Below are 27874 nucleotides of genomic sequence, written 5' to 3' on the forward strand. Positions count from 1 at the left end.
TGAGGAACCTTAAAGTCTCCCAGAAAAGTGTTTGTAAACGGGAATTTTAATGGCAGGATGATTCAGCAGTTGATTACTGTACAATCACATGAGAATCAGAGTTTGACTGAGAAAGAGCTGGATGGATGAAGGTGTCTCAATGTAGAGTGAAATCTTCTCCCTTCTTTTCAATTTCATGGACTGGAACTTCAGTTGAAGTGGAACAGATTGTAATGGAATGGGATGCAAGAGTTAAAGCCATACATGTCACACAAGAGGGCATGGAGAGCCAAAAGTTTTATGGAAAAGCACAATAGCATGAAAAGTACTGTATCCGTTCCATCTGTCCATTGGGGCGCACAACAAATCGCATGCATATATACAGTACGTCTGTTTGTATACTCTATTTTGTCGAGCTTATTCTAGTTCCCCCTGCTTCTCTGACTGTTTCAATCTTGTTTTAGCTTGGCTGTCATGGTGACATATGTTTAGTTCGCATCTGTCCCAGCTTCGGGCGAGCCCCCATGCTGAGTCGCTCTAGCTCTGGATGCTGTGTTGCCATGGAGAGCAGCTTGCAATTACAATAGCACTGGTGTAGTGAGCAGGTGATATCAAAACTGCACTTTCGCCAACTGCCAAGGGCCTCATGCACACTATGGTAATAGTGGACAGAAACTGATGTGTAGGTGGAAGATTTTGTAAGGGAAGATTATATTTGTAGGCCAAAACCCAAAATTGGTTCCATAGTCACATGGTTCCATATGTCACATTTCAGTTCCATAGTCCTAAAGTCATTGTATTGTCATTTACACATTGTTTTTTTATTTTAATTGTTTTTTGGTAAATGTGGTGAACACGTTTAATATATTTTCACTTTTTGTTCTAACATAAAATACATAAGTAATAACTCATTATGATTTTTTAAGCTTTTACTCGTCTTGAAAAAGGTGACTGCTAACAAGTGGCTAAATCAGGGACATTAAACGTCATCACAGTAAACAGGTACTCACTAGTCAACACGGTCTCACTCAAAACTCGTCACATATTGACGCTTGGTCAGGACGTAGAGTCAAAATCCTACATACAGCACATATAATTTGCTACAGCACTGTCGCCAAACACTTTTTTTCTAAACTAAAAGTTGCCGTGTTGGGAGTGAGACCGTGTTGCACTAGTACAGGTCTACTCACTTTTCTCTTTCACTACCTCATTTTTTATAACCACGCTCTTGCAAGACTAACTCAAATTTAGTGTTTGGATTTTGACTCTACTAAAGCATAAAAATACCATAATATGTTTGTAGATATTTAAGAAACATTCTAAGTTAACATACTTGTTTATCTGAAAAACAATGCTACAGTCAGTTATTCTCAGAGTTAAGGAATTGTTCAAATAATGCACTTAAGGGAAGAATTCTTCCTGTGATTTGAGTTACAGACATGACTCATTGGTGAGGTGTGCTATTACTTTCTATCTAGAGAATCTATCGACTTGAGCAGCAAGTAACCACCTAGCAACGAACTGCATAGCTACATGTTGGAAATTATTCCACACACATTTGCCACACCCTGGTGATGGTGAGTTTTCTTCAGATATATATATATATATATATATATATATATATACACTACGTGTGTACACAAACAAAGCCTGACATGCACTTTTTACTAGAAAACCTGGTAAAATGATTAAACACAAATTTAACATCATAACATCTGTTAGGTTCATTTTTAATAAAAAGCATACTTTAATATTTTTTGATGCCCACCTGTAATATCCAAAAGATTGTACAGTATACTCTGTTATTACCAGTACAAAAACAAATTTGAATCCAAAATCATAATCACAAATTAGAATAAATAAATTTATACATATATCTACATTTTCACTTTAACCACAACCAATAGTAAAGATATGATACATTCCTAAAATGATATGACTTCCCTTTCCAAAATCGTTTCATGACACGTCCTTGTTCTACAAAAGGAAATTATATGATTTGCTTGTGAGAATATTTGGCACACCTATAACATTATTTGATCATTTATACTGAATAACTTAACTGCACATAAACAATTCAGACAGAATATAAAATTAAGAATTCCTGGACTATGCTGACAACCCCATATATAACTAAATACATCTGAGTACATCAAAATATATATGGCACAATAATCATGAGAGTAAAGAACTTTCTAGACCACTAACTGAAAGTGTGCCACAAGAGACCAATACAACAACGCAACAGAAATATAATTTAAAAAAAAAATACAACTGCTCAAAATTACAATTTTCAATAATGTGTTGACAGTTGTCAGTTGTGATAAAAGCTATAGATATTTCACCGTCTCACATGCATCTGCACACACATGCAATTCAAGCATGGCGTGAGTTGAACAGCATCAGATAACTGAAATAATACAGCCTGGTGTACATTTATTAATGTAAAAAAAAAAAAAAAAATTCTGACTTTTGCATGTAACAGGCCATTTGGATTCAGTCATTGGCAAATTTGTAAGAGTGAACCTCAAGAAACCCGTGAAGAGCACGTCTAGGTCATATTTCACCAAAAATAAAATTCTATATTTAAATGCCTAACCTATTTTTATGAGTTAGATTTTGTGGGGAAAAAAATGTCAAGTGTGCATGTACATTATATATGAATGAAAGCAAAATATTTTAAAGGATTTTAATAAATAATAATACTAATAATGAACAAAACCTGTATAATAGTATTGCATTTGGTGTAATACATAAAAATGAGCAATGAAATCCTTATTTTGAATTTATGGTGAAATGTGACCTGAACATCCTTTTCACATACAAAACAGCCTCAGTGCCTGAAGTATCATTAAGTCACGTCATTATTCACTGATGTCCTTGTCATAAATTTTCTCATGCCAAAAATAAATAAAATATAAAGGCTTTTGAATCGAAGTGTTGAAGAATCCCTGAATTGAGCCATGTGTGCGTTGTGTCCACAGAGCAGAATTCTCAGCAAACGCAGAAGCCGGCGTCACGCCATGGTGTATCCGTAACTCCCACAATGCAGTGCAACCAGCAAACGATCACGCAGGACGTCCTTGCTGGGGTATTCTGGGAGTTTCAGCATGTTAATACTAGGAGAAGAGAGAGATCGGTAAGTGACGCTACACTGTGAGAGTCAAACCGGTTTCATTACACACACTTTTTGTCTATTTGTTAGTCTTTGTCACTCTTCCAATTCTTCATCATTATGTTTTAAAGCAGCTCTGTGTTTACAGCTCAGAAATATCAGAAGAGCCACATTGCCCTCTAGTGTTTCTATAGTATATGAACAACACTATCCATCGGTCTCTCACCATGTACTGGAGGTAGGCAGTAGGTTTGATGTGTAGGGCACAGCGGCAATTGTAAACTTTTGCAGACCGCTGCCGCCCATCAGAAAAGCAAATCCTCCATGAGGAACTCTTGAACTGTTAGAAGAAAACAGTATTGCTAAAAAGAGAGGCACAAATCCCATGTTTTTTGGCAGAGACACATATTAGACATAACAAATTATTTATTAAATAACAGAAACACTGACACGGCATGAGCATTATCTAGGTTTAAACAAATCAAATGTTTCTATGTGATTCAAAATTATGTGTATTTATTTTTTTGAAACAAATATATAAAAACATTTTTACATATTTTACCGAAACCATTTTGCATGTAAACTGCATTACATATAAACTAACCCATTACAAAATATGTAGCATTCTTTAAACCAACCAATAATTCTGTTTCTCCAATTTCTTCTCTCTCAAATAAATATATATATATATTTTTAATTGTTATCTAGCAAGCAATAATAATAATATTAATATTTTCTTTTGGGGGGGGGGGGGGTAACCCTGTTTCCACCGTGGAAAAAAAAAAAAATGTTATTGCGACTTACAATTGTAACAATAACAAATTTACGACTTACAAATTGTAACTATTTAGAGTTTGTTTCTTGCAATTCTGAACAAACTGAAGGGGAAAAAAACAAAAACTCTAAATTGTGACTTTTTTTCATAATTACGTTCATCTCAATTGTGAGAGGGACATAAAAAGTCAAAACTACTCTTTTTTAATTTATTATTCCATGGCAGAAATGGGCTTGCATAGGAAACATCTTCTGTATTAAATATTTCCTTTCACTGGAACATTTTTAGAAAAAGAAAGGAGGAAGGTTTTTTTTATGTTTTTTCAAACCCTATTTTGTACCTTTCAAGTGTCATAAAATTATAAATGTTCAGTTACTTTCTGACAATATTTATACAGCACACCCCAATGTTTATACGGCATGAATACAGCATGAGGAAATAACTATATGTACCTTCCTGTAACAAACTGTAAGAGAAGGACTCTTTCTTCTTGAGTGAGATTTTCAACCACTTCCCAAAACCACTGCAACAAAACAAACACTTGTTAACTGTTATATATATTCATATATAGTTTTTAAATCGCCATTATAACAAACACCTCAGCCATCAGGCAGTTTACTCTCTGCTAAGCTACTGTTGTTATCTCTGACAAACTTTCTGACTAGCTATCACTGTTATTTTTTGTGTGTATCATCATAATTGTTTTGTGTGTGCTGGTGCTGATGGGATACCTGTATAACAGGCTCCTGCAGGTCATAGCCACTAGTGTACTCTGTATTCTTCTTCCAGTCCATCACATCAATTTCAGGCATGCCTGACAACAGCAGTTCCTGCTCACACAAACATAAAACATACCATGCCATCAAACACACAATCTAAGATTCTGGTACATTCGTAACAGTTCTCCAAAAATGTATATTCTGTCATCATTTACTCTCATGTTGTTTCAAATACGCCATACCTGATGTCAAACCTGGCACAAAGCATCTAGCGGCACCGTGTTTTAAGTGTACAAGTAAAGAGGTAGTTTGTCAGCATATAATTAATCAAAGTTTTATGACAAAACTATTGATCACAAAAGTATTTCATGTCTTCATTCATTCATTCATTCATTCATGTCTGTTCACTTAAAAAAAAAAAAAAAATTGTGTGAGCGAAAACTTCTCTTTCATAGTAGAGAGAGAGAGAGAGAGAGAGAGAGACACTAGAATTACATGGATGTGATAAAATTATTACAATTTATTTTTGGGGTAACACTGCCGAATCCCAAAACTGCTGTGGCGTTGTGCAAAAACTAACAAAACTTATAATCAAGCAATATTTCATCCAAAAATGAAAATTCTGTCATCATTTACTCACCCTCCACTTGTTCCAAACCTGTATGATTTGTTTTGTTGAGTTGTTTGATAAAAAAACACAAAGTAAAATACAGAATTTTCATTTTTAGGTGAACTATCACTTCAGACCGGTTTTGTTTTAATCATAGTTTTTGTCTTCTGTCTTTTAAATTTTGTCGATATTCCATTGTCTGATAATCATTCATTACAGTTAATGACTGAAATGGCATAGCGTATAATTTTAGCCAATGAAAATAACATTTATCAACGTGTAAAAGAGTTATCAAGATAAACAATTTACCTTGTGAAACAATCCATGTGAAAGCCTGAGCTTCTATAACAGCATATAATGAGTATACCGAAGTATTAGTTATTGTTTTGTTGTGAATTCTTCATTATTTAGATGTTAATTTTCTCTATTTTAAAGTTACATTATGATTAGTATGTAACTTGGTTCCAGTTTACTTGTGCGTTCGCTACATAATGCAAGGAACTATACTGCAAGTTGTAGTATTTTATGTTGTGGATTAATGTTGTATAGACTTGTGTATAGAGTGCGCTTATTAACTTGCTCATTTTACTGGTGTTCAGGGCTTTCATCTTAATCCATACTACAAAACATGGTTGCGGTTGCTGTTGTTGGGTGTGTGTGTTACTTCAGTGAGCACAGGAGAGAAAAATAGCAGAGAGAAACTCCAAATGAAAAATGCAACATGAGAATATAAAGAGATAGAAGCAGGAGTCTCATGCAGAGATGAGAGGAGGAATCTACTGACCAGCTCATATTCATCAAAGAGCTGGATGAGCGAGGGGGGGATGAAAGTGTGAAAGCCCTGCAGGAAGGCATTGATCTGCGGCTGAATCGCTCGGGTCATCCTGAGCTCCGTCACCAGCTGCACATACTCTGCCTGACACACACAGAAACATGACAAATCAGACAAAAAAAAAAAAAAAACACCATCATTCACTTCTTCGAAATCATGGACAGACTGCTTTGTTGTCAGCAGTCTGAGTGACTAAAATGAGGGCAAATGTACCTAATAATAATAAAAAGGTATTTCATCTCACACAATTGTAAATGATTTTAAAAAGATGATGGAGACACAACTACTAAGTTTTAATTGCTCTGAATATTAGTCTATTCAACTCAAAAATAATATAGGCAGTTGACTCATTTTACCCCGGTTTTCTGCACAGTTGATTCCAACACCTTGATTTTAGCTAAAGTAAAAATGCAATACTCTAATGTGCACAAAAAATACTCAATACATTCAGAAGTTTGAGATTAGTATGATTTTTGTTTTTTTTCCACAAGTCTCTTGTTCTCACCAATGCTGTATTTATTTGATCAAATATACAGTAAAAACAGTAATAAATAAAAAAAAAAACAATAATAAAAAAATACATATGCATATTATATATAACAATTTAATGTAATTTAAATTAATGCAATTTAAAAACTGATCAAAGCTGAATTTTCAGCATCGTTACTCTAGTCTTCAATGTCACATGATCCTTCAGAAATCATTCTAATTCAAATCAGAAATCCTTTTAATTCATTCTAACACTTACAGAACATCTATATATTACCTTGTTGTCTTGGGTGACCTGAATGACAGTCCCTCCTGGTTTGAGAGGGACCTCTTCCATAGTTCCAAACACATCTGTCTCTACAGAGAAGGTGAGCTCAAGGCCAAGGTCACTGATGTCATTGTCCAGAATCCACTGCAGATTTTTAGCATACTCTGGGTCAATGGAGGACACATCCTGATAGCTCACTGGGATGCCTGCAAAGATCCCACACAAACACACTTTTACATATCATGTTGCAGACACTCCTGTTAATGACTATGTTTACCAGAATATTGGTTTAATCAAGCTGTGGCAAATGGGTTCTGTTGACAAACACATACAAACACACACATTTTTATCAAATATGTCAATAATAGCGGTTCACTTCCAATATTTCGTACGATTGCGTTCACATCAGAAGCGAACCGTACCAAAGTTCACACGAACAATACCCCAGACTACCTCTTAAGGGGACTTAAGGTATGGTTCGCGAGTGCGCCCCCGAGTTCAGAAGACAGTGTTCACATCATCCAAACTAACTGAACTCTGATGTAAATCGAACCAAAAGTGCTAATGTGAAAGCACCTTTAATTAAAACATATCAACTATGTGTCTGTACAATTTCTAATCTGTAGGGCTGCGCCCTAATAGTTGACTAATCGTTAGTCGACCAGAAGAGAGCAGGCGAAGTCACAGTTTGTAACGGACAGATCGTTAGCGGCTAGTCTATGGTAATACAGTACATCAGGCAGGACATCCAAACGCCTGCCTATCATCAACCTCAAATATAGCTTATCATTTGAAATATGTAAGTATTAGCAACTTTACATGGCCGCTCAATCTAATGTTAAGCTAGAGAAAAATGCACTATTCAGGTGTCTGTGCAGAGTGTGTCTGAACAGTAGCTCACTGAAGGACAGATGGAGGCACTGGTGCGGTCCCTTGCTCTTAAAACACTCCCTCATTTTCGGTCATTCAGATAAGAGTAATACATCTTTCAAATCTGTAAAGACCCTATGTTTATTTGTGTGCACTCACAATAACAACAAAACATTGCGCTTTTGTAAAATAATGAAAGCAAACAGGATGCGCTTTCTGCCGTCTTGGTATGTGAACTTGAGCGTGAAACAGACATAAAAATATATATCTATAGAGAGTGAAATGTCTACTTTCAAATGAACCAATTCAAATGGAAAACAAATATTCTCCGATTATGTAATCCGTATGAAACATGCATACAGGAGCATTCACTACTGTGGAGATGACGAGTCAGTGTCGCCGACTTAATCTCTTAAACCGAAAACAAAGAAAGCACTGGTTTATCAAATTATTAAAATGTTAATGCAGTCTCCTTACTGTTTGTTTTACCATCCTCCTTACTGTTTTTGTATCATTACTTCTGCTTTGTGCTGTGGCAAGCTTTATGCGTGTGCTCGAGTAGGCAATTAAAGGCTCATTATAATGATTTAAATGGTTTATTAATAAACGTGTGATTAGTCGACTAATGCTTAAAATGAACGACGACTAGTCGACCAGAAAAATCCTTAGTCGAGGACTCCTACTAATCTGTATGAATGCATGCAAAAAAGGTATAACAATCAGATTCAATGTAAAAAATGTGCTGATACAGAACTATTTACAAGTAAATTCTCTGATATAAACACTATGTGAATGGAGTGGGTTACCCAGTATGTGCTTGTAAAAGGAGCGTGTGAAGTAGATGTTCACCAGCTGTCGATGATAGAGAGCCAGACCCAGGATTTGACCAGCAAATCGGAAGTAGTTTAGATGATCTGGGTTTACAGAGGAATTACTGTTGGGTTGAAACGTGGTACCTGTACAAAAATTTGAGAGAGAGAAAAAATAAATAAATCCAAACATTGACATTCAAAACAAACAGAAAACTGTAAACACAGCACATTGTATTTGAGAAGAGAAGAGAATGGTATCTATTTCTGCATAAATGACAGATAAAATGTTTTATCTAAAGGCATAGTCCCAATAGCCAGTTTCTTTGCTGATTTTAAGTCATAAGCTTCATTCACATAGTCAAGAGTTCAGAGACAACGTCCACATCTCTCAGTGGGAGGACGTTAATGGCTCAAGCGACTCCATGCTGAGCTCATGGCCCTGCAGACCCTCAACCAACATCAAGCTTCCCCTTGGCAGTGACCAATGAGCTTCTTCACACACTAAAAAATTAAAAAGCCATTGTCTGGCTGAAATCTGATCCGATCTTTTCCTTCTGCAAGCGCTAGGTCTCAGAAGTGCAGGAGAGGCCACCAGCCTGCTTTTAGCATGTGTTTTTATAGAATGTAATCCCCCCCCCCCCCCATTAAATCTGTGAATATAATTTGTATTGTAATGGTACAGTCACATTTACTGTTGTACAGTGACTTAAAACCAGTCATTTCAATAGGAAATCACAGAACTCCATATGGGAGTGAACGATTTTCCCCACGCAGATTTCAAAATAGGTTCAAGCTGGTCACAAAGATTTGCTACAAAATGGCGTTAATTTGATCACACCTACAGTATGATGAGAGAACACTTTGAAACAAAGTGACTTTAAGAGTGTAAGAGTGAAACATTTCTTAAAAAGGTTTAAGTTTCAACAGAAAGCTTGGTTTGAAAGCGACTTGCGAGTTTTGTCTCATACACTGACGCACTTCAATAGCTAGACAATAGACTTTTTTTTGCCTGTGTGCGACCACAACTTAAGTCCCCAAAAAACATTGCATATCACACCCACTCATACGGCACTACATGAATTGCATACTTATCTGTCACTCCCTTTCCATTTTGATGAGTGTGACAGATCACCAACAGAAGAGTGTGATATTACAGTAAAAAAAAAAAAATCTGATAGGTGCTTCACCCCGACCTGTATTGTACATAAGATTTTTACCATCAGCTGATTGTGTAAACAGTGCATAGTCCGGGTTGATGATCTCATTGGACAGAATGTCAAACCACTCTCTGACCACCCCCTGACCCTGAGAAAAGGACAGAATATAGTTATTCATGGCATTAATCCTAGATCTAATATATAGCAAAAATACTTTAAAACCTGGTAAAAGTGCCAATGCATGCATAATATACACAAATATGCAGCTACCTAAAGTATTTTAAGCATCACAAGCTGCCTTCTAAGATACCTCATGTTGGTCAGATGGTAGCCGAACTGAGGCTGGTTTAAGATTTTTTTCCAAAGAATAGTCATATTTTATTGAGTAGTAAATTTCATATAATACATATGTATATTGTGTATTAAAGGACTTCTCTATGGCAGATTTTAGTCCTAACTGTAATAAAACACACCTGTCTCTTACAGACCCTTTTGACATTTCCATAATTCTCAAGAACAGAAGTTGTCATTGTTTGGTAAACTTCTATAGTGGTGAATAAGAGACTACGACAAATATGATTTTTGATCTCCTATTTACTCTAAAATAAAAAAAATAAAAAAAGAAGAAGAAGAAATGTGTGTTCTAAAGATTAAATTTGTGTTCCAAAGATGAACAAAGGTCTCATGGATTTAGAACATTATGAGGGTGAGTAATTAATGGCAGAATTTTCATTTTTGAGTGATCTATCCCTTTAACTGTGGTAGAATCAATGTAATGAATGGTCTCTTTTGGCTTATTGTTTCACATCATTTCTCTCTTCTGACAGGGTTACGTGTGAAGATTTGAGAAGAAGAGATTCCCAGAAGACATGTTCAAACTTACCATTCCCTCTTCACCGTGAAACCGCACTGCAATGCCTTGTTTGAGTTTCTCATTGGAGGACTTGGACACAACCTCGCAGCTGCTTCGGAATATTGAGTCTGAAATACAATAATAAAAAATGAATGAAGGAGGTGAAGCCTGAAAGATGAAGGAACTTTTGAACAGATAATGAAGCAATTCTTCTACCTCTGTGAACAAGAAGAATATCATTTTCATTAACTGGCCGGTGCACCATATCCGAGTCTGGCTGTCCAGCCAAAAGATGTTCATAAAACCACTCACACCTGTCCTTAAATGGCTAAGGAAGAGAGGTAAACAAAGGCCTATTAAAAAAATGACTACATTCACTACACTCTGTTGCACTTGAATCCTCGATGAATCCTTAGGCCAGAAACATATTTCATACAAGGATGCAAACACAGACCTGAATACTGAATACAGCCCCATGGATCTTTAACTTCAGTACGTCAAACTAAATATTATATGAGCCATTTTCTTTTATGAGGTTTGCAATTTATGTCATATTAGCATGGGTACAGTTTTTACACACTAATTTGTGTGATTTCTATCAAAATTAAATTGATACATTTATAAAACTATTATTATAAAAAAAATGTGAAAAAAAAAAAAAAACACCAGGGTTGAACACTCAGTCTAAATTAAATTGCCACTCACTAGATCCTAGCTAGTTTGTTCAATGATGTCAATTCTTGAACGATAATATACATATATTAAAATATTTTTGTAATAGGTGCAAAATCATCTGGCAACAGAGCTAGGCAAAAACAAGGTGGGTCAATATTATATTTTTGACCATATATTTTGACAATATTACTTAGTAATCCTATTAGCATAACTATAGACACCCTAATTTGTGACATACATACATTTGTTGTTTTAAAATTAACTGAAATTCTAATTTTCATGTAATGGTAATCTTTAGTTCATCAAACATACAGTATCTATACCTCTAATGCATTTAGATGAAATATTATGAAGGCAAATATTTTATACTTGAGAGTAACATACATTAAATAGGCTCGATTCTGATTTCATCATAACCCCTACAAGTTTTTCAGGCCCTTTGGGAACTGAGGAACGATCCAATTAGCAAATAACATCAACTCCAAGAGCTATTTCAGTCTCTCATCATGCTTACCTGTCCTTTAATAATATGCATGAAGCGAGACATGAGCTCAGGACATTCCAGCAGGAAGTGGAAGTGGTTGAAGATGATTTTGGGATTCCTGGGAACAGTAAAATGAGCAATAGTGAGAAAATGTTTTACAAGTATAGGCCTAAACATGTCCATGTACACACATACAAACACACCACTAGCCCTAAACTTAACCTTAAAAGAAAAGTTTATCTGAAAATTAAACTTTATTATTTACTCATGCTCATGTCATTCCAAACTCATGGATGTTTACAAAGCTCATCGTTCTGAAAAGTGTGCTCTGATTGGCCAGCTATCCAGTGTGTTGTGACTGGCTGAGTACCTCAAGCATGTGACGGAAATGTTACAGCCCTTACCATATTTGGAAACACACAGCATCTCCACGACATGGCGGCGGCAACATTACTACAGTGAGAATAAAAGTTACTCTTTCTGTCTTTGCATATACATTTGGGCGGTGTTATGCAAATCTTCCCACACAGTGACGTAGATTTGTGGGGGCGTGTTTAAATGAGGCGTTTTAGGTAGGCGTGGATGAGTTAAAATTTTTGAAAGAATATCTCTTTGGGTTTGAGACTTTAATCTTTGCAACTTTACAGATCTTATATATATAAAGTAAAACATGAAATTGCGCCATATGACCCCTTTAAGTGTTATGTCATTTTTTAATCAATTTCGTTCATCACATGTGAATTTGAATATACCACATACACTACTGTTCAAAAGTTCAGGGTCAGTAAGACTTTAATGTTTTTGAAATATTTATGCTTAACAGAGCAGCATTTATTTAAACAAAAATACAGTAAATAACTGTAATATTGTGAAATATTATTACTATTTTAACTAAGTGTTTTCTATTTGAATATGTTTTAAAATGTAATTTATTCCAGTGATGGCAAAGCTGTATTTTCAGCATCATTACTCCAGTCTTGTCACATGATCCTGCAGAAATCATTCTAATATGCTGATTTGCTCCTCAAAACACATTCCTTTCTTTTTCTTATAAATGTTGATAACAGTTGTTTTTAAACAGTTCATATTTTTGCATTCTTAGAAGTTTCAAAATGAATAAATGCCCCTGACTTACCTCGTCACAAAACACTTGAGCACTTCATCATGTTTACAGACAAACTCGATGAATCGAGGGGAGGTCATGCTAGATATCAGAGAAGAAAAAAGAAAATGAAATAAGAGTATGCAGGGTCTCAGACTTGCCGATGAGAGTCTATAAATTATGCATTAATTAAAGAGTGATTTAATGGTCTAATAACATTATCATTAGAGAGGCAGTGAGGTCGGGGTGAAGAGACATTATGAACACTCACGCCGAATGAGCTCATGAGCACACGTCTATTAAAACACTCATCTTGGTTCTCCTGTACTTCCCATGAACTTTACAGGGGTCACATTCCACACTTCTGTAGCTTTTAGCTCCACTTATAAAGTTCACACGCTTTTATCAATACTTTTATCCAAAGCGGCCTGCAGTGCATTCAAGTTATTCGTTTTGTCACCATGTGTGTTCCCGCTGGCAATCCAACCCATGACCTTAGCAATGCCAGCACCATGGGGCGAGATCTCAAAAGTATGACGATTTCTGAACAAGCTGTTCTCTGCAGTTTAGTTTCTAAAACTGTCTGTGTGAAGTGCAAAGAAACTTTGTTCACACTTTAGGTCCAGTTCTCTTAACTACGACTTTTGCCCTGAATAACTTCTTATTAATAGTTAGTAAGGTAGTTGTTAAATAGTTCCAAAAAGTAGTTCCAAACCTGTATGAATGTCTTTGTTCTGCTGAACACAAAGGAAGATATTCTGAAGAATGTGGGAAACAGAGCAGTTCTGGGGCACCATTGGCTTCCATAGTATTTTTTTTGTTCCTACTATGGAAGTCAATGGTGCCCCAAAACAGCCTGGTTACAAACTTTCTTCAAAATATCAGCAGAACAAAGAAATTCATACAGGTTTGGAACTACTTTAGGGTGAGTAAATGATGACCGAATTTTCATTTTTGGGTGAACTATCCCTTTAAGATGTAGAATATGGTCATGCAGAATGTGTGCTTTATAAGTACTAATAAACAGCAAATAGTAATATGCATGTTAATAAGCAACTAGTCAATAGCGAGAATTGGTCCCTATTCTGAAGTGTTGCTAAAAACGTTTAAGTGTGAGGTCAGTCTTACCCATGTGGCATCTGACAGGAACAGCACATGTAGAAAGCCTGGATCACAGCACTCAGGCGATTGGCTATCATAGAGATGACATCCTGACCATCGGCGTAGCCCTCCGGCGTCTTCATCACTGAATTGGCGTCCAGCAACAGAGGAGGATTTTCGCTGGAAAGAGAAGGGTTGGCCTCCTGCTTTTTCAGGAAGAGTGACGCAATGTCATTTCCTGAGGATGAGGTTGTTGCGTCTGTGCTCTCCTTTTCCAGCTCGGTGGAGATGAGGACCAGCCATTCATCAAGAGAGTGCCACAACAGCTCCAGAGGCTAGACAGCAACACGAGAGAACCTCACTTCAACACAGATGTGCTGTACGAGACCAGAGCAGGCTGTGCTTTGTGAGACAGCTTTGGTATTTCCAATTGTGAGAGACTATTCCATTCTACAGCAGCCTGCATGCTCATCTGTGCAGTGTTTGACACTACGGTGATGTGATGTATTAATATTTAGAAATACACTCTCTAGTCTATGACATTGTAAACGTCTGTCTGATTTTATTGGACTTATTTGAATCCTTGTCATGACTTTTCGTAAATCAATTATTCGAAATAGTCTCTATGAAAACAGACTGAAAGGATCAAGTCAAAAAATGTTCACTGACGTCTCATGAATGTTTAGTAAATACAGATTTTGTTTAATAAAAAAGTTAAATAAAACGCTTTTCACAATCTCATTAGTTATTGTGTTTAACTGCATTCTGCATAACTGCATTAGGAAATTACATTTCTGGCCAATTTCAAACAATAGGTAGCTTTTTATGCATGTATGTATGCATGCATGTTTTTTTTTTTTTTTCCATAATTTAAAATAATTAAAGCTTGAATTTATGTAAAAAAAAAAAAAAAAAAAAAAGACCCACCAAAAATATTTACTTTTATTTTTTTTTAAATGCTGACACTGTTATATCCTCGCAAACAAACTTGTATCCATATAGACCACCCTAGAGACCATCATAAATCATAATTTTAAATGTGTTTAAAAATCATATTTTTATGATGGATTTTCAGATTTTAATATTGAGTGTAATTTCTGGGTCTGGGACAAGAATAAATCAATTAAATCTATACATAAAATACATTTGAAATGTAGCTAAATAAATGATGGAAGTCAAGAAAGTTTTTAATATCACTTTCATTAAACACATAATAATGTTAAAATATGGTAGGTTTAATAATAAACCATGGAACATGAAAGTGGCTATATGCACATTGAGTGGAAAACATTTGTTAACAGTTTAATCTGTCACATTGTCCATTAATCAATGTATACTTCAAGAATCAAACATTTGGTGAAACAGAACATCACTTTCTTTAAGTATTTAAACATTTATAATTAACATTTAAGTAAGATTTGTTGGCAATGCAATGCCCACTGACCTTAAACACCTGGTTACGTGGTGTCTTGTTTCCGTTGTAACCCATGTCATTCCCGTTGTTTGGGGAGGAAGGCCCAAGACAGAACACATGACAGAAGATCCGGATAATTCGGAGCAAACTCTTTGTTTGGACCTCAAAGTTACTGGACAAACTAATGGAAACAGAATGAGAAATAGATTTGCGGAAAGTTCTACACAATACAATTTCTTAAGAAATGTGGATAACCTCAGACACACCTCAGCAGTTTATGTCCGTTTGTGGTGGCCACCTCAGCCAAGCTGGTCAAGATCCTTTGGTAGTTGGAGTCATTCTGCTGTGAAACATGTTCTAGAACCTGCCTTAGCTTAAAAATAATATTCAACATGTAAAAAGACACTCATGTACATAAACTCATCAAGAAACAAGGATAAGAAAAAGAGGCGTACCATGTTCTCTTTAATGTCATCGTTCTGAGTCATCTGTATCAGGGTCTGAAACAGTCTGCTATGGTGCTGGATGAGAATTTCACATGTTTCGCCATAACCACCCTAAAAGTAGTTGCACATGAGCTTTGGTATCCTGCATATGAGTAACTGAGTGAATATGATATAGGTGTGCTGCATTCACCTGCACACACAGGTCAAGCGGTGTAACCCCATTCTTGTCTGGCAAATACTTGGCTCCCCTGAGGAGCAGTATCTGTGCGGTGTCCCTCTGACCATGACTGCAATACAATGATAAAAGCTAAATTGCATGCATATCGATATCTTCCATCCATGTGAACAAGATTAGATCCCACTTCTGAGTGCATGTAAACAAAGAAGTCTTAATTAAACCTGGCAAATTTGAATGGGTGAAATTCATGATTCTAAGTAAATAACAGATTTTCTTTTGATCCTCACACAAATCCATCCAAATGTCCTGGATCAAGTTCCCAATCCTGTTTCGCTCTCTATTTTTCTGTTGCTTCCCGCCTCTCTCCACCATATTATTAACACCATACTATTAAGGCAAAAGTGGCAAAAACTAACTAAAATGGCTTGGATGTCGCACACAAGTCATACAGATTAATGGCAACGGTTGCGTAAAATGGGCAAAGTGTTACCTTCATTAAACTGGATGCGTTATTATTCATGTAGCTAGCTGTAAACATGTTAACAGTTAACTAACTTGCTCAGCAAAATCTTTTTACCAACGGCTGTCAATGTTTTTGGCTACAATATCAAAAGGCCCCCAAGGCCTACTCTAGTGAAAAATAAATATACTTAAACATTTAAATGTATTTGTAGTATACTTAGCATGATATATGTATGTGCTCAATAAAAAATACCCTGCAATTGTACTTTTGGTATACTAATCTGGTATACTTAAAATCTGTTAAATTGGAACAATTTATTTTGTACTTAATGCGCTTTAATAGTGTGGAAGTAGTCCAACTAAAAATAGGTATGTAATGATTCACTCAACTCATGATTCGATTCGCGATTTTGATTTTGCGATTCGAATTTTCTCGCTTCGATTTGTTTTTTTTTACAAAATGAGATTGAAGACATTATACAGTAAATGAGATAGTGTCATTTTATTAGGCTATTGCTCCACGTTTATTTGTGACATTGAAATATATCAAAACTAAATTGAAATTTCAAAACAAACCTCAAATCAAATAAGTTACACAAATAAAATAAATCTCTTCATAAACAACCTAAGGCTTTGTATGTGTTTTTTTTTCCATTTAGAGGCAACCCCTGCGTTTTAATCATCATCCAAACAAAGATGCAGCATACACAGCATGAGCAGTTTTTAATCTAAATTAGACTGAATAATTTCGAAATTTGAAGCATATCTGAACATATCTGAAGGAAACGGCAGACGAACTGAATGAGATGCAAACTCACTCTCTGCCAGAGAGAACGGCAATGATATAGTGTTTCCTGGGTTACCGCTGTAAGCAAAGCAGAGCTGCGCTTATGAACACTACTGTAATATGCATCGTTCAGAGGCAAGATGAAAAGAAAATACCACGTAAACTTTTCTAAAGACAGTCAGTTCCCCTCAGAGATACATTCATATAAACTCCTACTCCAATTGTATCTCGATTTGTTTGGCATCTCAACCGATTTGAATTGTCACATATTTGAATCGATTTTCAACCGGCTCGCGGTTCATCGTTACATCCCTAACTAAAAATATACTGAAGTGTATTTGATTGCGCTAAAGTGGAACTATTATTATATAAACTATATGTAATTCAAGTGGAACTATTATTATATAAAGTTTCATTATAATTGCTATATCAGTATACTTTAGGTGCACTTTAAATATCTTGCATTTAAAGACTAATATTATTCAAACACCATACAGTCCTTAGCAATAGTCACATTAAAACACATTTTAGGCTTAATATTAAGAAATGTGCAGTGTGCGCAAGTAGTACTCCAAATAAAGTTTCATTATAATTGCTATATCAGTAAGTCTCGAGCGATATGTCAGTAAATATGTTAATAGATTTGTACTATACTTAGTATGAAATAAATGTATTTTAAACATATTAAGTTTTAACTAGGGTAGTTTTATCTTATTTTAATTTAATTAATGGGCACTCCTAATTTCTGCAAATTAAAGCAAGTCACTAAAACAATTATCATTTATTTTCAGGATTCCACAAGTTTTGAGAGCTTAATGTTTTTCAGTGATTCCACTTTTATAACCAATACATTTACATGACTTTTCTAGTTATTCTAGTCATCCGGAACAAATGTGTGTGGTTGATTTACAACACATAAGCATCACAAAAATTGGTATGGAATTACAAAAGTCAGAACAGGCCCAGATTTCATGTTTTAAAAGCCTTTCAAGCATATGTTTAATTACTCTTTTTAATTATCTGTTGTGAGGCATGTTAGTGTTGATCACATCATCATCAGCCTTGAGTGGACTGATATCATTGGCAAAATGTAATCAAAACAAGAGACGGATGGAGTGCTGTTGCTCAGCAACCGAGCTCATGTGAGCATCTCCAAAGCTGCACACTCAGAATACCAACAGTGGCACATCTTCATCAGGCTACATTCTTATTAGCCTGCACTTACAGCAAAGAAACTTGAAATCCTTTGTTATTCTCATCAAACTCAATAGAAAGCTGTGTGTTAAAAGGTTATTTACCAAAAAAAAAAAATAATAAAAAATTATATATACAGTATATATATATATATATATATATATCTGTACAAAACCCTGATTATCCTAATTATGTTTCTTGTGTAGTCAGAAAGCATCCAGATTCAATCACTGAATGGAAGTTAATTTTCTTAAGGGGCCACATTCTAATTGTTGACCACGCATTTCCAGTTCAGTCCGGAGTGAAGTAAACAGTAATCATGCTAAACATTGTACGTTTGTGTTGGCAGCTGGCAGTGCTGGGGTTGATGATGGTTAGCTGCTCACCTGCAGGCGAAATAGAGTGGAGTGGCTCCAGAGACATTGGGCCTGTTGATGTCTGCTCCGCTGTCCAGAAGACACTGCACTGTCTGTGAGAAACAAAAAAAAACATCACATGAACATTAATAAAACTACTAAAACAATCCCTTTTGAACTACACATTGTACGTGTGCAAGCTGTGTAGACAGAGAGATTTCGCACAGTCTTGTGTCCATTCTGGCAGGCCACATGTAAGGCTGTCTGGCCCATGGCATCCTCCACATCCACATTAGACACATGCTGCACCAGGTCATGAAGTAGCTCTGTCCTTCCATTCACTGCCAGCCAATGAATCTAATGACATGAAAGGATGACATAAAGAATAAAATATAAGTAAATACAACAGTACATTAGTAAAAAATACAGTGTTTTCCTCTAGTGTAATAATTAACATAATGCTTGCATTTTATTTTTGTATGCATTTTTATTTTTTTATGATTTTTATACCATGTCACAAAGTTTTTAATTGCTGTAGACAATACCAAAAATAAGTAGGGTTGTCTATAATTTTAATTTTATCGATTCCGATTCTGATCATTTCCTAGTTTCGATTCCTATAAGATAAAAAATCCAATATAAAAAAATGAAGTCAAACATTTATTCTGTGTCTTTTTACAAAGCATTCTGTTTGTAGCTGAATAAAGAGCAAAAAATCAGCAGCCTACAGAATACTTAGGCCTACAAGAGCTTTAACAAAAACACCACAGCAAAAACAACTAGACTAATATACATTTCAAATATAATAAGTTCTTTCCGTTCCTGCGCTTAAATAGTTTTAAAGCACATTAAAATGCGAACGCAGGAATCAATAGGCACGTGTCTTATCGAATACCCAGTTCTCTCGATACCCAACCCTAAAAATAAGTAAATATGTAAATAAATACATACATACCAGTCAAATGTTTTTGTATGTATATAAATATAATATTCATATCTATGAAAATGTTAAATAATAATGTTATCAGTGGTGGGCCGTGCATTTCACACCTAGGCCTTCAGTGGTGTCCTACCTGAATGAATCCATCATTATGACGTCACGGCAATAGAAACACATCAACCGTTAAATTGCAAAGTTAAATAGAAATTACAGTATTTTACACCTCAAGGAATAACAGTCAAATTTTACTTTATTTAAAAAAAAAAAGACATTCTTGATGACGTATTCAACATTGAGATGCAGCGAATATTATACAGAAACGTGTTTGAAAGGGATTTGAAATTAAGGCAAAAGAAAATGCATAAATCGTTCTTGAAAAAGCTTACCAACTGTTTTGAAGAATCAAAAGTATAACAAATTACTTTCAGGTGACAGTCTATGGTTCAAAGATAATGCAAAGTGTTTTTTCAAAGGTTGATTGTATTAAAAAAAAAAGTGATATTATTCACATTATACAAATATTATTTGCTTACTAAATAAAATGCATTAAACTCACCAAATTAGCCTACTGATTATTTGTGCACAAAATCCATCCTCCTTTCTTTCCTCAAAAAGAGTTTGATCACTCTGTTGTACAGGTTATCTGTGCGTTTCAGATCCAACAAAGTCGAGACTGTCCAGTCGTATTTCTGGCATAAGTTTTAATTCGCTTTCGCATTCTGAGAATGTCCGTTCGAGAGAAGCAGTGGACACAGGGATAGTCACCGCCAAACATGTCAATGCGTACAGCTGCCTCATGCTCTCACCCAGATTTTTCTGCTGAAGGAAATCAAGGATTTTAACGGGACTTTTTTGTCATGGCATACATTACAGTCAGTTCTGTTTTTAGCTGGGACAGATCGAATAGTGTATGTTTGAAACTGCTGGGGGAAACATTCATTTTTCATGGTCTTGAAATCTGTTCTGTATCTGGCAGAGAATGTTGTCCAGAACATTTCTGTGGAGTTGGTGCAGTGGGGATTTCTTCAAGACTGCAAGGGAAGCTCGGCTTCCCCTATATTGTCAAAAAATTAATGGTCAAATATGTACTATTGTGTTAACATTTTATTGACTAAAAATGCGTTAGAACACGTTCATCTCCAAGACGAGTTTGTACAGAATCAGCTACATATAGCAGGTCGGCTGACTCGATTTCCTTCTCATACACTCCCGTAGCTTCAGTGTATTTCTCTGTTGAAGCCTAGCGTCCATTGACTTCAACGGGGCTGCTTCGAACTGTTTTTTTCAGTGCCTCGAAACTAGACGGTCATTGGATAAATGCTGCGACTATGTCCCGCCCACGGACGCTCAGCATCTCTGGGGGTGAATGGAGGAGTGGGCTGGCCTGGACTCCGGGCTTCTGCGTGATGATTGGAGGGTCTGCATCTCCTTTTGATTGACAGCGATTTTGTTCTATAAAAAGTCGCTGACTTTTTTTAGCACTGCAGTGTTAAGATGAGTTTTGTTTGGATAATTTCATCGATAACAATAGCCAGTCATTCATTCACATTAATTAAGTATTCAGAGAATAATATTGTCTGCTTTCACTTACATCTATTTATTTATTAAATTTTGATTAATTTTGTAGAATTGAATTATAAATTAAGTTGGTATAGTATCGCAAGCCATTTTTATGGTATCGTGACAACCCTATTATACACCACATTCCTTGTTTCAGTTTAACCTAATTCCCACATTTCCGAGTTTAATATCTTTTTTTTTAGATTGTTTGTTCATTAATTCATTCATACAGTAGGCTAGGCTAGCGTCACTGGAAAAGACGCCTAGTTGGTAAGACAGGGTCACAGAGCATTTTCTTGAAAAGGAACATAGGGCAGAATTTAAGTATAAATAAATGGACAATTTTTATGATGTAGGCCGAAAATGAGCTTCCCTTCTTTGAAAGACCAGCAGCCGCCACTGAGTTGGTGGTAGTACCACGAAGGTCGCCTTGTGCTGGGCCTCTCCGTGCCCTCGGAGCGCACGAGATGCACACAGTGGCTTCGTAGATCTCATCAAATCGGCCCCTCTCTCTCTCACTCAATGGTGTCACAAAACTCCTTCACCCTTGCCATACAGAATTGTACATCCAATGTTTTGTTCTGTAGTATTGCAAAAAGCACATCTGAATGCTCAAAAATCCCATTAAATGTGTGAAGCAAAAACAAAACTCAAAATCATCCAGACGTGCATTAAATCCATCAGCACAATGCACAGCGTCCTCGTCATACTCATCATGATGTTCCAGGATGTGGTGAAACAGCTCCTTTAGGGCAACTCTCTTCTCAAAGACTGTACTGACCAATCTCGATTTGTATTGCCACAACGTTGGTGCCACACAAGGAAGATGCCGCCGGAAAATATCGTCCAGTAGTTGCGTGCGCCTAAGGGGATCTGGAGAAAAAAGCAGCTAAGCCATTTAGGTGGGCAAAAAACAGCAGCAATGACCAGGCCTTTGGTTCCTTTGGCAGGCATTTGTAATAAAATGTAATGTTGAAAAAAAAACAATTTTGTAAATGGTTTTACTGGTTATAATGGGACTTGTATTGGTTTTAATGGAAACTGTAATGGACCCTGTGGGTCTCTACTGGTAATTGGTCACCTTCTATTGGTGGCTTGTTAAAAACAATAAATCCTAATGGAATATGTCCCAAAACACACAACAGAAAACAATTTGTGATGGTATTAGGATTTTCTGTGATGGTTCTATTGTTTTTTTTCAGCAGGGTTGCCTCATTGTTTTTATATAATGCATTGTAAGTCATTTTAAAGGCTGTTGTTGGCTTAAATTTGTTTTTATAACCACACAAAATATTATCTCAATACTTCTTTGTAAATTATTATTTGAAGTAACAAAACCATGGCTACAAGAACCATGATTGTTTTTTATTTTAAAAAACTCAAGAGAGAATATTAGATGCGCTGGTGGTGGTGAGATTATTACCGACATTAAAACACGTTATTAACCTCAACACCCTTAGGATTATGAATGTAGCCTACCTGAAAGTGACGCAAGGGGCTTTGTTTTCGTCTTGTTTTTTTTCTTTTCTTTTCTTGGCGGCGGCTTGCTGATGTCTTTACACAGGCATAGTTGTCCATCAATTCTGATCATTTGCATTCAGCCGCAAACATGAAGTGCGAACGGTCACAGGCATGGGCGCGGATGCGGGAATGGCGTGTCACGTTTTTTTTTTTTTTGGAGCAACTGGGATGGTGCCCACCCCCGAGAGTTGGTGCCCTAAGCAAACTGCGTACTCTGCGTATAGGGAGCGATGGTACTGCCGTCACATAACGCAGGACCAGTGCGAGCTGCGCTGCATTACTCACGTCTGTGGTCTCGTCTACCATAACTGTGGCAAAAGGTGCTTCGTTGATCTCCCTTTTCATCTCTTCTCCCATCACCTCAGCAATAGCATTATTCAGGTCGTTTTGTATTTTGCCTGACGTCCCACAAAAAATGTGTTTTTAAACACATAGGTGGTAATGTAAGTCTGTGTTGTTTTCAGCAATAAAAGAAAGAAGCTCCAAATAGTTGCCTCTATTTGTGGATCCAGCGCTTTCATCGAGTCCTCTAATTGAAAGTTCCTGTTCACCCAAAAATATAACACAATCTATTAGTTTTTCTCAGTATTTCCCTATTTTTCTTCACCTTTTCGTTGTGTAGGTCCGTTTCCCTGCACACTTGTTCATTGAGCTGTAGATCCACCCAGGTTTCCCCAAAAATTTTCAAATGCACAGAGGCTGTGAGCCACCCTTTCCCCGGCTGGGATAGGCCTGCAAGCTTTGGGGTCGGCCGACCTTTCCTCACGATGTCCAGCTTTTCTTGAAAAGTCCGCCTTGAAAATGGCTTTGAAAGGATGTCTGCAACCACATCAACTACTTCTCCACTGTCAGCCATTATGAGTGAAAATATTTTTTGTTTTTTTATTTAGTTTGCTCAGTTCGCTAGCTCTGACTAGTTCAATTATCCAATCAAAAGACGTGAAAATGCTGACGTTATCGTATGCCTGCTAGATTGCCCGAGGACGCCAACTCGAAATCTCATTGGTTAATGCAATGATTTCATTGCCATTTATTTTAAGCTGCAGGGCCTGCGCTGTTCATTCTGAAGGCCTTAACGCAGATTTCTTTGACCCTGGCAACACATGATGTCAGCCGCTGGCTGAAATATGATTGGATAAATGCTCTATCATAAATATACACTACTGGAAGCAGCACAACCGAGAGAAAAGCTATGAAATGAAGAGAATAGACTATTGGGAATAATTTAATACACATTCATGAAAAAATATATTAAAATGTAAGTCAGTGATTCAGATTAGGATTAATGTTTAGGCCAGCAGAGAAGGCTTTGCTGGCCCTGACGACCCACCACTGAATTTTATTATTATTATTGTTGTTGTTTTTTGTGTGTCAAATGTTCAGTTTTATCATCATACTCACCGCAGTGAGACCTTCATTATTGCAGATATTAACATCAGCATTGTACTCTAACAGTCTGCCCATACACTTCTTCTGTCTGTGAAAACAGAAAACAACATGGGAAAAAAACACTCAGTTACAATCTTTTGCATGCAATGCACACAAGCACTTAGGATATGTACACAAAGCTTGAGGGAGAAAGACTAAAAAATGTGATTTGTTATGATTCCAGCAGGTGGCAGTACTGCACAGTTTATAAAACCCTCCGTTTACCCGTTTCTTGCAGCCAGATGCAGAGGTGTGCAGCCGGAGATATCCTGATAGTTTGGATTCGCTCCACGCTTTAGCAGCAGGACAAGACACTCTACCGATCCACAACTGAAACAACAACAAAAAATCATTTTGGGTCATCAGTATAAATTCATATAACTTTATCGAGAGTTTTGGATATTTAACAAAAATAGTTAAATAAACAAGTCAATTCATGAAAATGTGTTAATTGTGTGAGAATGTCAAAAGAACAAAACTCTTACTTGGCAGCAATGTGTAGAAGGCTTCTTTTAACGCGACCAAAGGCATAGTTGACATCAAACTTTGAGTTTAAAAGCAATTCAGAAACTGACCTATAAGCAAAAAATAAATAAACAAGTAAATAAAAAAAATTGTTACATTAAGCTGTGTGGCCAAAGACACGGAAGTTTAAAGGGGATGTTAAGCTTGACATCCTCTTCTTTAGCATACTATAGTGGAAATAGCAGAGGATGAAGCTGCAGGAATGGGTGACATTCTTTTAGCTTTGTTTAGACAGGGAATAAAGTTATTGTGTTTCTATTTGTCTTGGCCTTTGTTAGGTCATTAATTGTGTTCCAGTTGCATTCAAAGCGTAACTCACCTGTGCTGGTCAGCCATGACCATGGGCATGAGGGTGTACACAGCTGTTTCACTGTCTACGACAAAAAATACACACATTTCAAATATATTTTTTTTGTCAAACAACTCGCAAACAGCTTTGGAGAATGGAAAATCTTATTTTAAATGTAAAATATATTGGGGTGGTATATGATGGATCAAATAAAAATGACAGTTTTACAATGAAGAGAATAAATTGAGAATCACTATAGAGAGCAGTGTCAAAAGTAATATTTCCAGACGCATTACAGACAGTCACGAGAGTCATTCTATAATTTAGCATACATATTATGTCCACTGATGACATTTATATTTTTTCTAACTTTAAATATACCATCATATATCCATTAAGAAAAAAATTAATAATCTTACACAAATAATTGTGCACCCTATTTTTCAGTTTGCTTGAAATTGCCTTGATTTTTTTAGATGGAGTTTAAATTTAAGAAAATATTTTATTTTGTTCCATGTCTACAAAACTTCTGTCAGCTATGTTACTGAACAAACAACCTCCTGCAAATAAAAATGTTTTATTAAAACACCATGTGCCCAGCATCATAAATTGTTATTTTCTTCTGTGGTGGATATTAACACATTAATGTAAACAGCCTCTCTGTTTTCTCCTCAATATTTTATCTACAATAACATATTGTCAAGGAGCATATTAGTTGACCGTCAACTATTATGGGTACATTGTCATGGTTTGCAATATTTTTTATGATTTCAATTCAAATGCATTTTCAAATTTGAGGTTAACCTGATTGAGAAAATAACACATAGTTGGCAAAACAAGGCTTGCATTGAAATAATGAATCAATATGGTGAAACGGCCAACTAGGTTACCAGTTAAGTTACCCTGTAGAGCCAATTTTAAGATAAAATGGTAGTTATGAGCCTTTTGCATGACTGTGTCCACAAATGATAATAAATAGTTTGTCATAGATTGTTTATTATCATAATTTGTTCTCCTATGTGTCAGAGAAAATTGTGTGTGTGTGTGTGTGTGTGTAGGGGATTTTAAGGGAGGTTCTTAAAGGGATAGTTCACCCAAAAATGAAAATTTGATGTGTATCTGCTTACCCCCAGGGCATCCAAGATGTAGGTGATGTAGGTTTCTTCAGTAGAACACAAACGAAGATTTTTAACTCAAACTGTTGCAGTCTGTCAGTCATATAATGGCAGTCAATGGGACTAACGGCTTTGAGAGAAAAAAAAAAAAAACATACACAGACAAAACCAAATTAAACCCTGCGGCTCGTGACGAAACACTGAGGTCTAAAGACACGAAACGATCAGTCTGTGCAAGAAACTGAACAGTATTTATCTCGTTTTTTTACCACTGATCCGCTGCACGGAGACCGCCACCTATCTCTCAAATGGACCATTGACACGCCTAATTGAGATTGTAGATAGCGTGTCAATAGTCCATTTGAGAGATAGGTGGCGTTAATGCACTAATAAGTCTGCGATCCGCTGTAAAGCAAGAAGAAGATGAAGATGCGTAACGCGCCAGCTGTTGTGTGAATGCGCTGAGGACAGTTGGACCGTGTGGCAGATCAGAGGTTAAAAAACGATATAAATACCGTTCAGTTTCTCACATAGACCGATCGTTTTAGACCTCAATGTTTCGTCACGAGCCACAGGGTTTAATTTGGTTTTGTCTGTGTATGTTTTTTTTCTTTCTCTCAAAGCCGTGAGTCCCATTGACTGCCATTATATGACTGACAGACTGCAACAGTTTGAGTTAAAAACCTTCGTTTGTGTTCTACTGAAGAAACAAAGTCACCTACATCTGGAATGCCCTGGGGGTAAGCAGATAAACATCAAATTTTCAGTTTTGGGTGAACTATCCCTTTAAAGAAGATTTATAATAAAAATAAAATAAATTTAAAAATTTAAAAATCTTTTGTGACAGTTTTGAGTGTATCACATGGACATTTGGAAAGAAAATACAATTCTTAAAACGATTTTAAAACAAACACTGTATAAATGACAGAACAGATAAAATAACCCTTAAATACACGTTGCTAAAATGTAACACTTAGTAACACAGTTAACAGATTCCCCAGGGAAACCTTTTCCTTGTAATTGAACCAGCATATATATATATATATATATATATACACACACACACACACACACACACACACACACACACACATATATATATATATATATAATTTAAGATGGAGAGCATTTTTTTATTATTTACCTCATTATTGTTTTTCTTCTTAATCATTTGATTTTGATGTGAAATATAAACGGACGTGTTTTCGTGTGAATCATACAATAGAATGTTAGGTATTTTGTAGTACATGACCATATATGGACAAAGGTAGATGGACGTGTGTGGCCGTAGACCGGAATCCTTGCCGGAAGCCGAGATTATTAGAATGTATCAAGGGTCTCCTTGACAACTTCAGTAGTCCTCAAAAATAAGAATGTTTGCATTGTATCGCGTGACGTCTCACCTTCTGGGAGTTCCACAGTCCTCGCGCGGCGCAGGGAGCGCGTGAGTCGATTCAGCTGTACATTCAAATGCTCCATCGCCCTTTCCATCATATGAGATGTCCAACACAGAATTCAGCTCATGGAACACGTATTCTCTCTCTCTCTCTGAAAAGCCAAAGCCTCGATATCTTCCATCTGCTGTTGGCTGATGCGCTGTGTTTACGACTCATTCCACCGCACCACATCCCTCCATCGCTCTCCGATTCATTTTGGGAAAATATTTCCTCATGGTGTCTTTCTTCCTGTTTTCATTGCAATGCAGTATGGGAAGTGTAGTCTTGGGACAGATACACATGCAGACGTACGGGTCCATGACGTGACGCCATCCAATAAATTGGTGGTCACTGACCTTTAAACTATTCTATTTTAAGGTAT

The 27874-nt window shown here is 36.3% G+C and overlaps 1 protein-coding gene across 2 annotated transcripts; it reads right to left on the minus strand.

Annotated features, from left to right (window-relative positions):
* Nucleotides 1-1693: 1693 nt before the first annotated feature.
* Nucleotides 1694-27773, minus strand: hace1 (HECT domain and ankyrin repeat containing E3 ubiquitin protein ligase 1). Of its 2 annotated transcripts, XM_058746175.1 has the most exons (24): nt 27460-27773; nt 24972-25026; nt 24613-24702; nt 24353-24457; nt 24101-24176; nt 18904-19035; nt 18709-18791; nt 15892-15988; nt 15711-15812; nt 15522-15628; nt 15286-15436; nt 13869-14176; nt 12774-12842; nt 11669-11756; nt 10696-10807; nt 10510-10607; nt 9687-9774; nt 8464-8613; nt 6797-6993; nt 5983-6114; nt 4601-4699; nt 4322-4392; nt 3321-3434; nt 1694-3098 (listed from the first exon to the last, which is right to left on the minus strand). In XM_058746175.1, the coding sequence occupies exons 1-24, from the start codon at nt 27548-27550 to the stop codon at nt 2996-2998; spliced, it is 2718 nt and encodes a 905-aa protein (XP_058602158.1). In that variant the 5' UTR covers nt 27551-27773; the 3' UTR covers nt 1694-2995. The 2 variants fall into 2 exon arrangements, with proteins under 2 accessions (XP_058602158.1, XP_058602159.1); XM_058746176.1 differs by lacking the exons at nt 18709-18791; nt 24101-24176; nt 24353-24457; ... (1 more) ...; nt 24972-25026; nt 27460-27773 and having other exon boundaries at nt 18904-19016.
* Nucleotides 27774-27874: the final 101 nt, after the last annotated feature.

Source organism: Onychostoma macrolepis, chromosome 16, assembly GCF_012432095.1.
Source record: "Onychostoma macrolepis isolate SWU-2019 chromosome 16, ASM1243209v1, whole genome shotgun sequence".
NCBI lineage: Eukaryota > Metazoa > Chordata > Actinopteri > Cypriniformes > Cyprinidae > Onychostoma > Onychostoma macrolepis.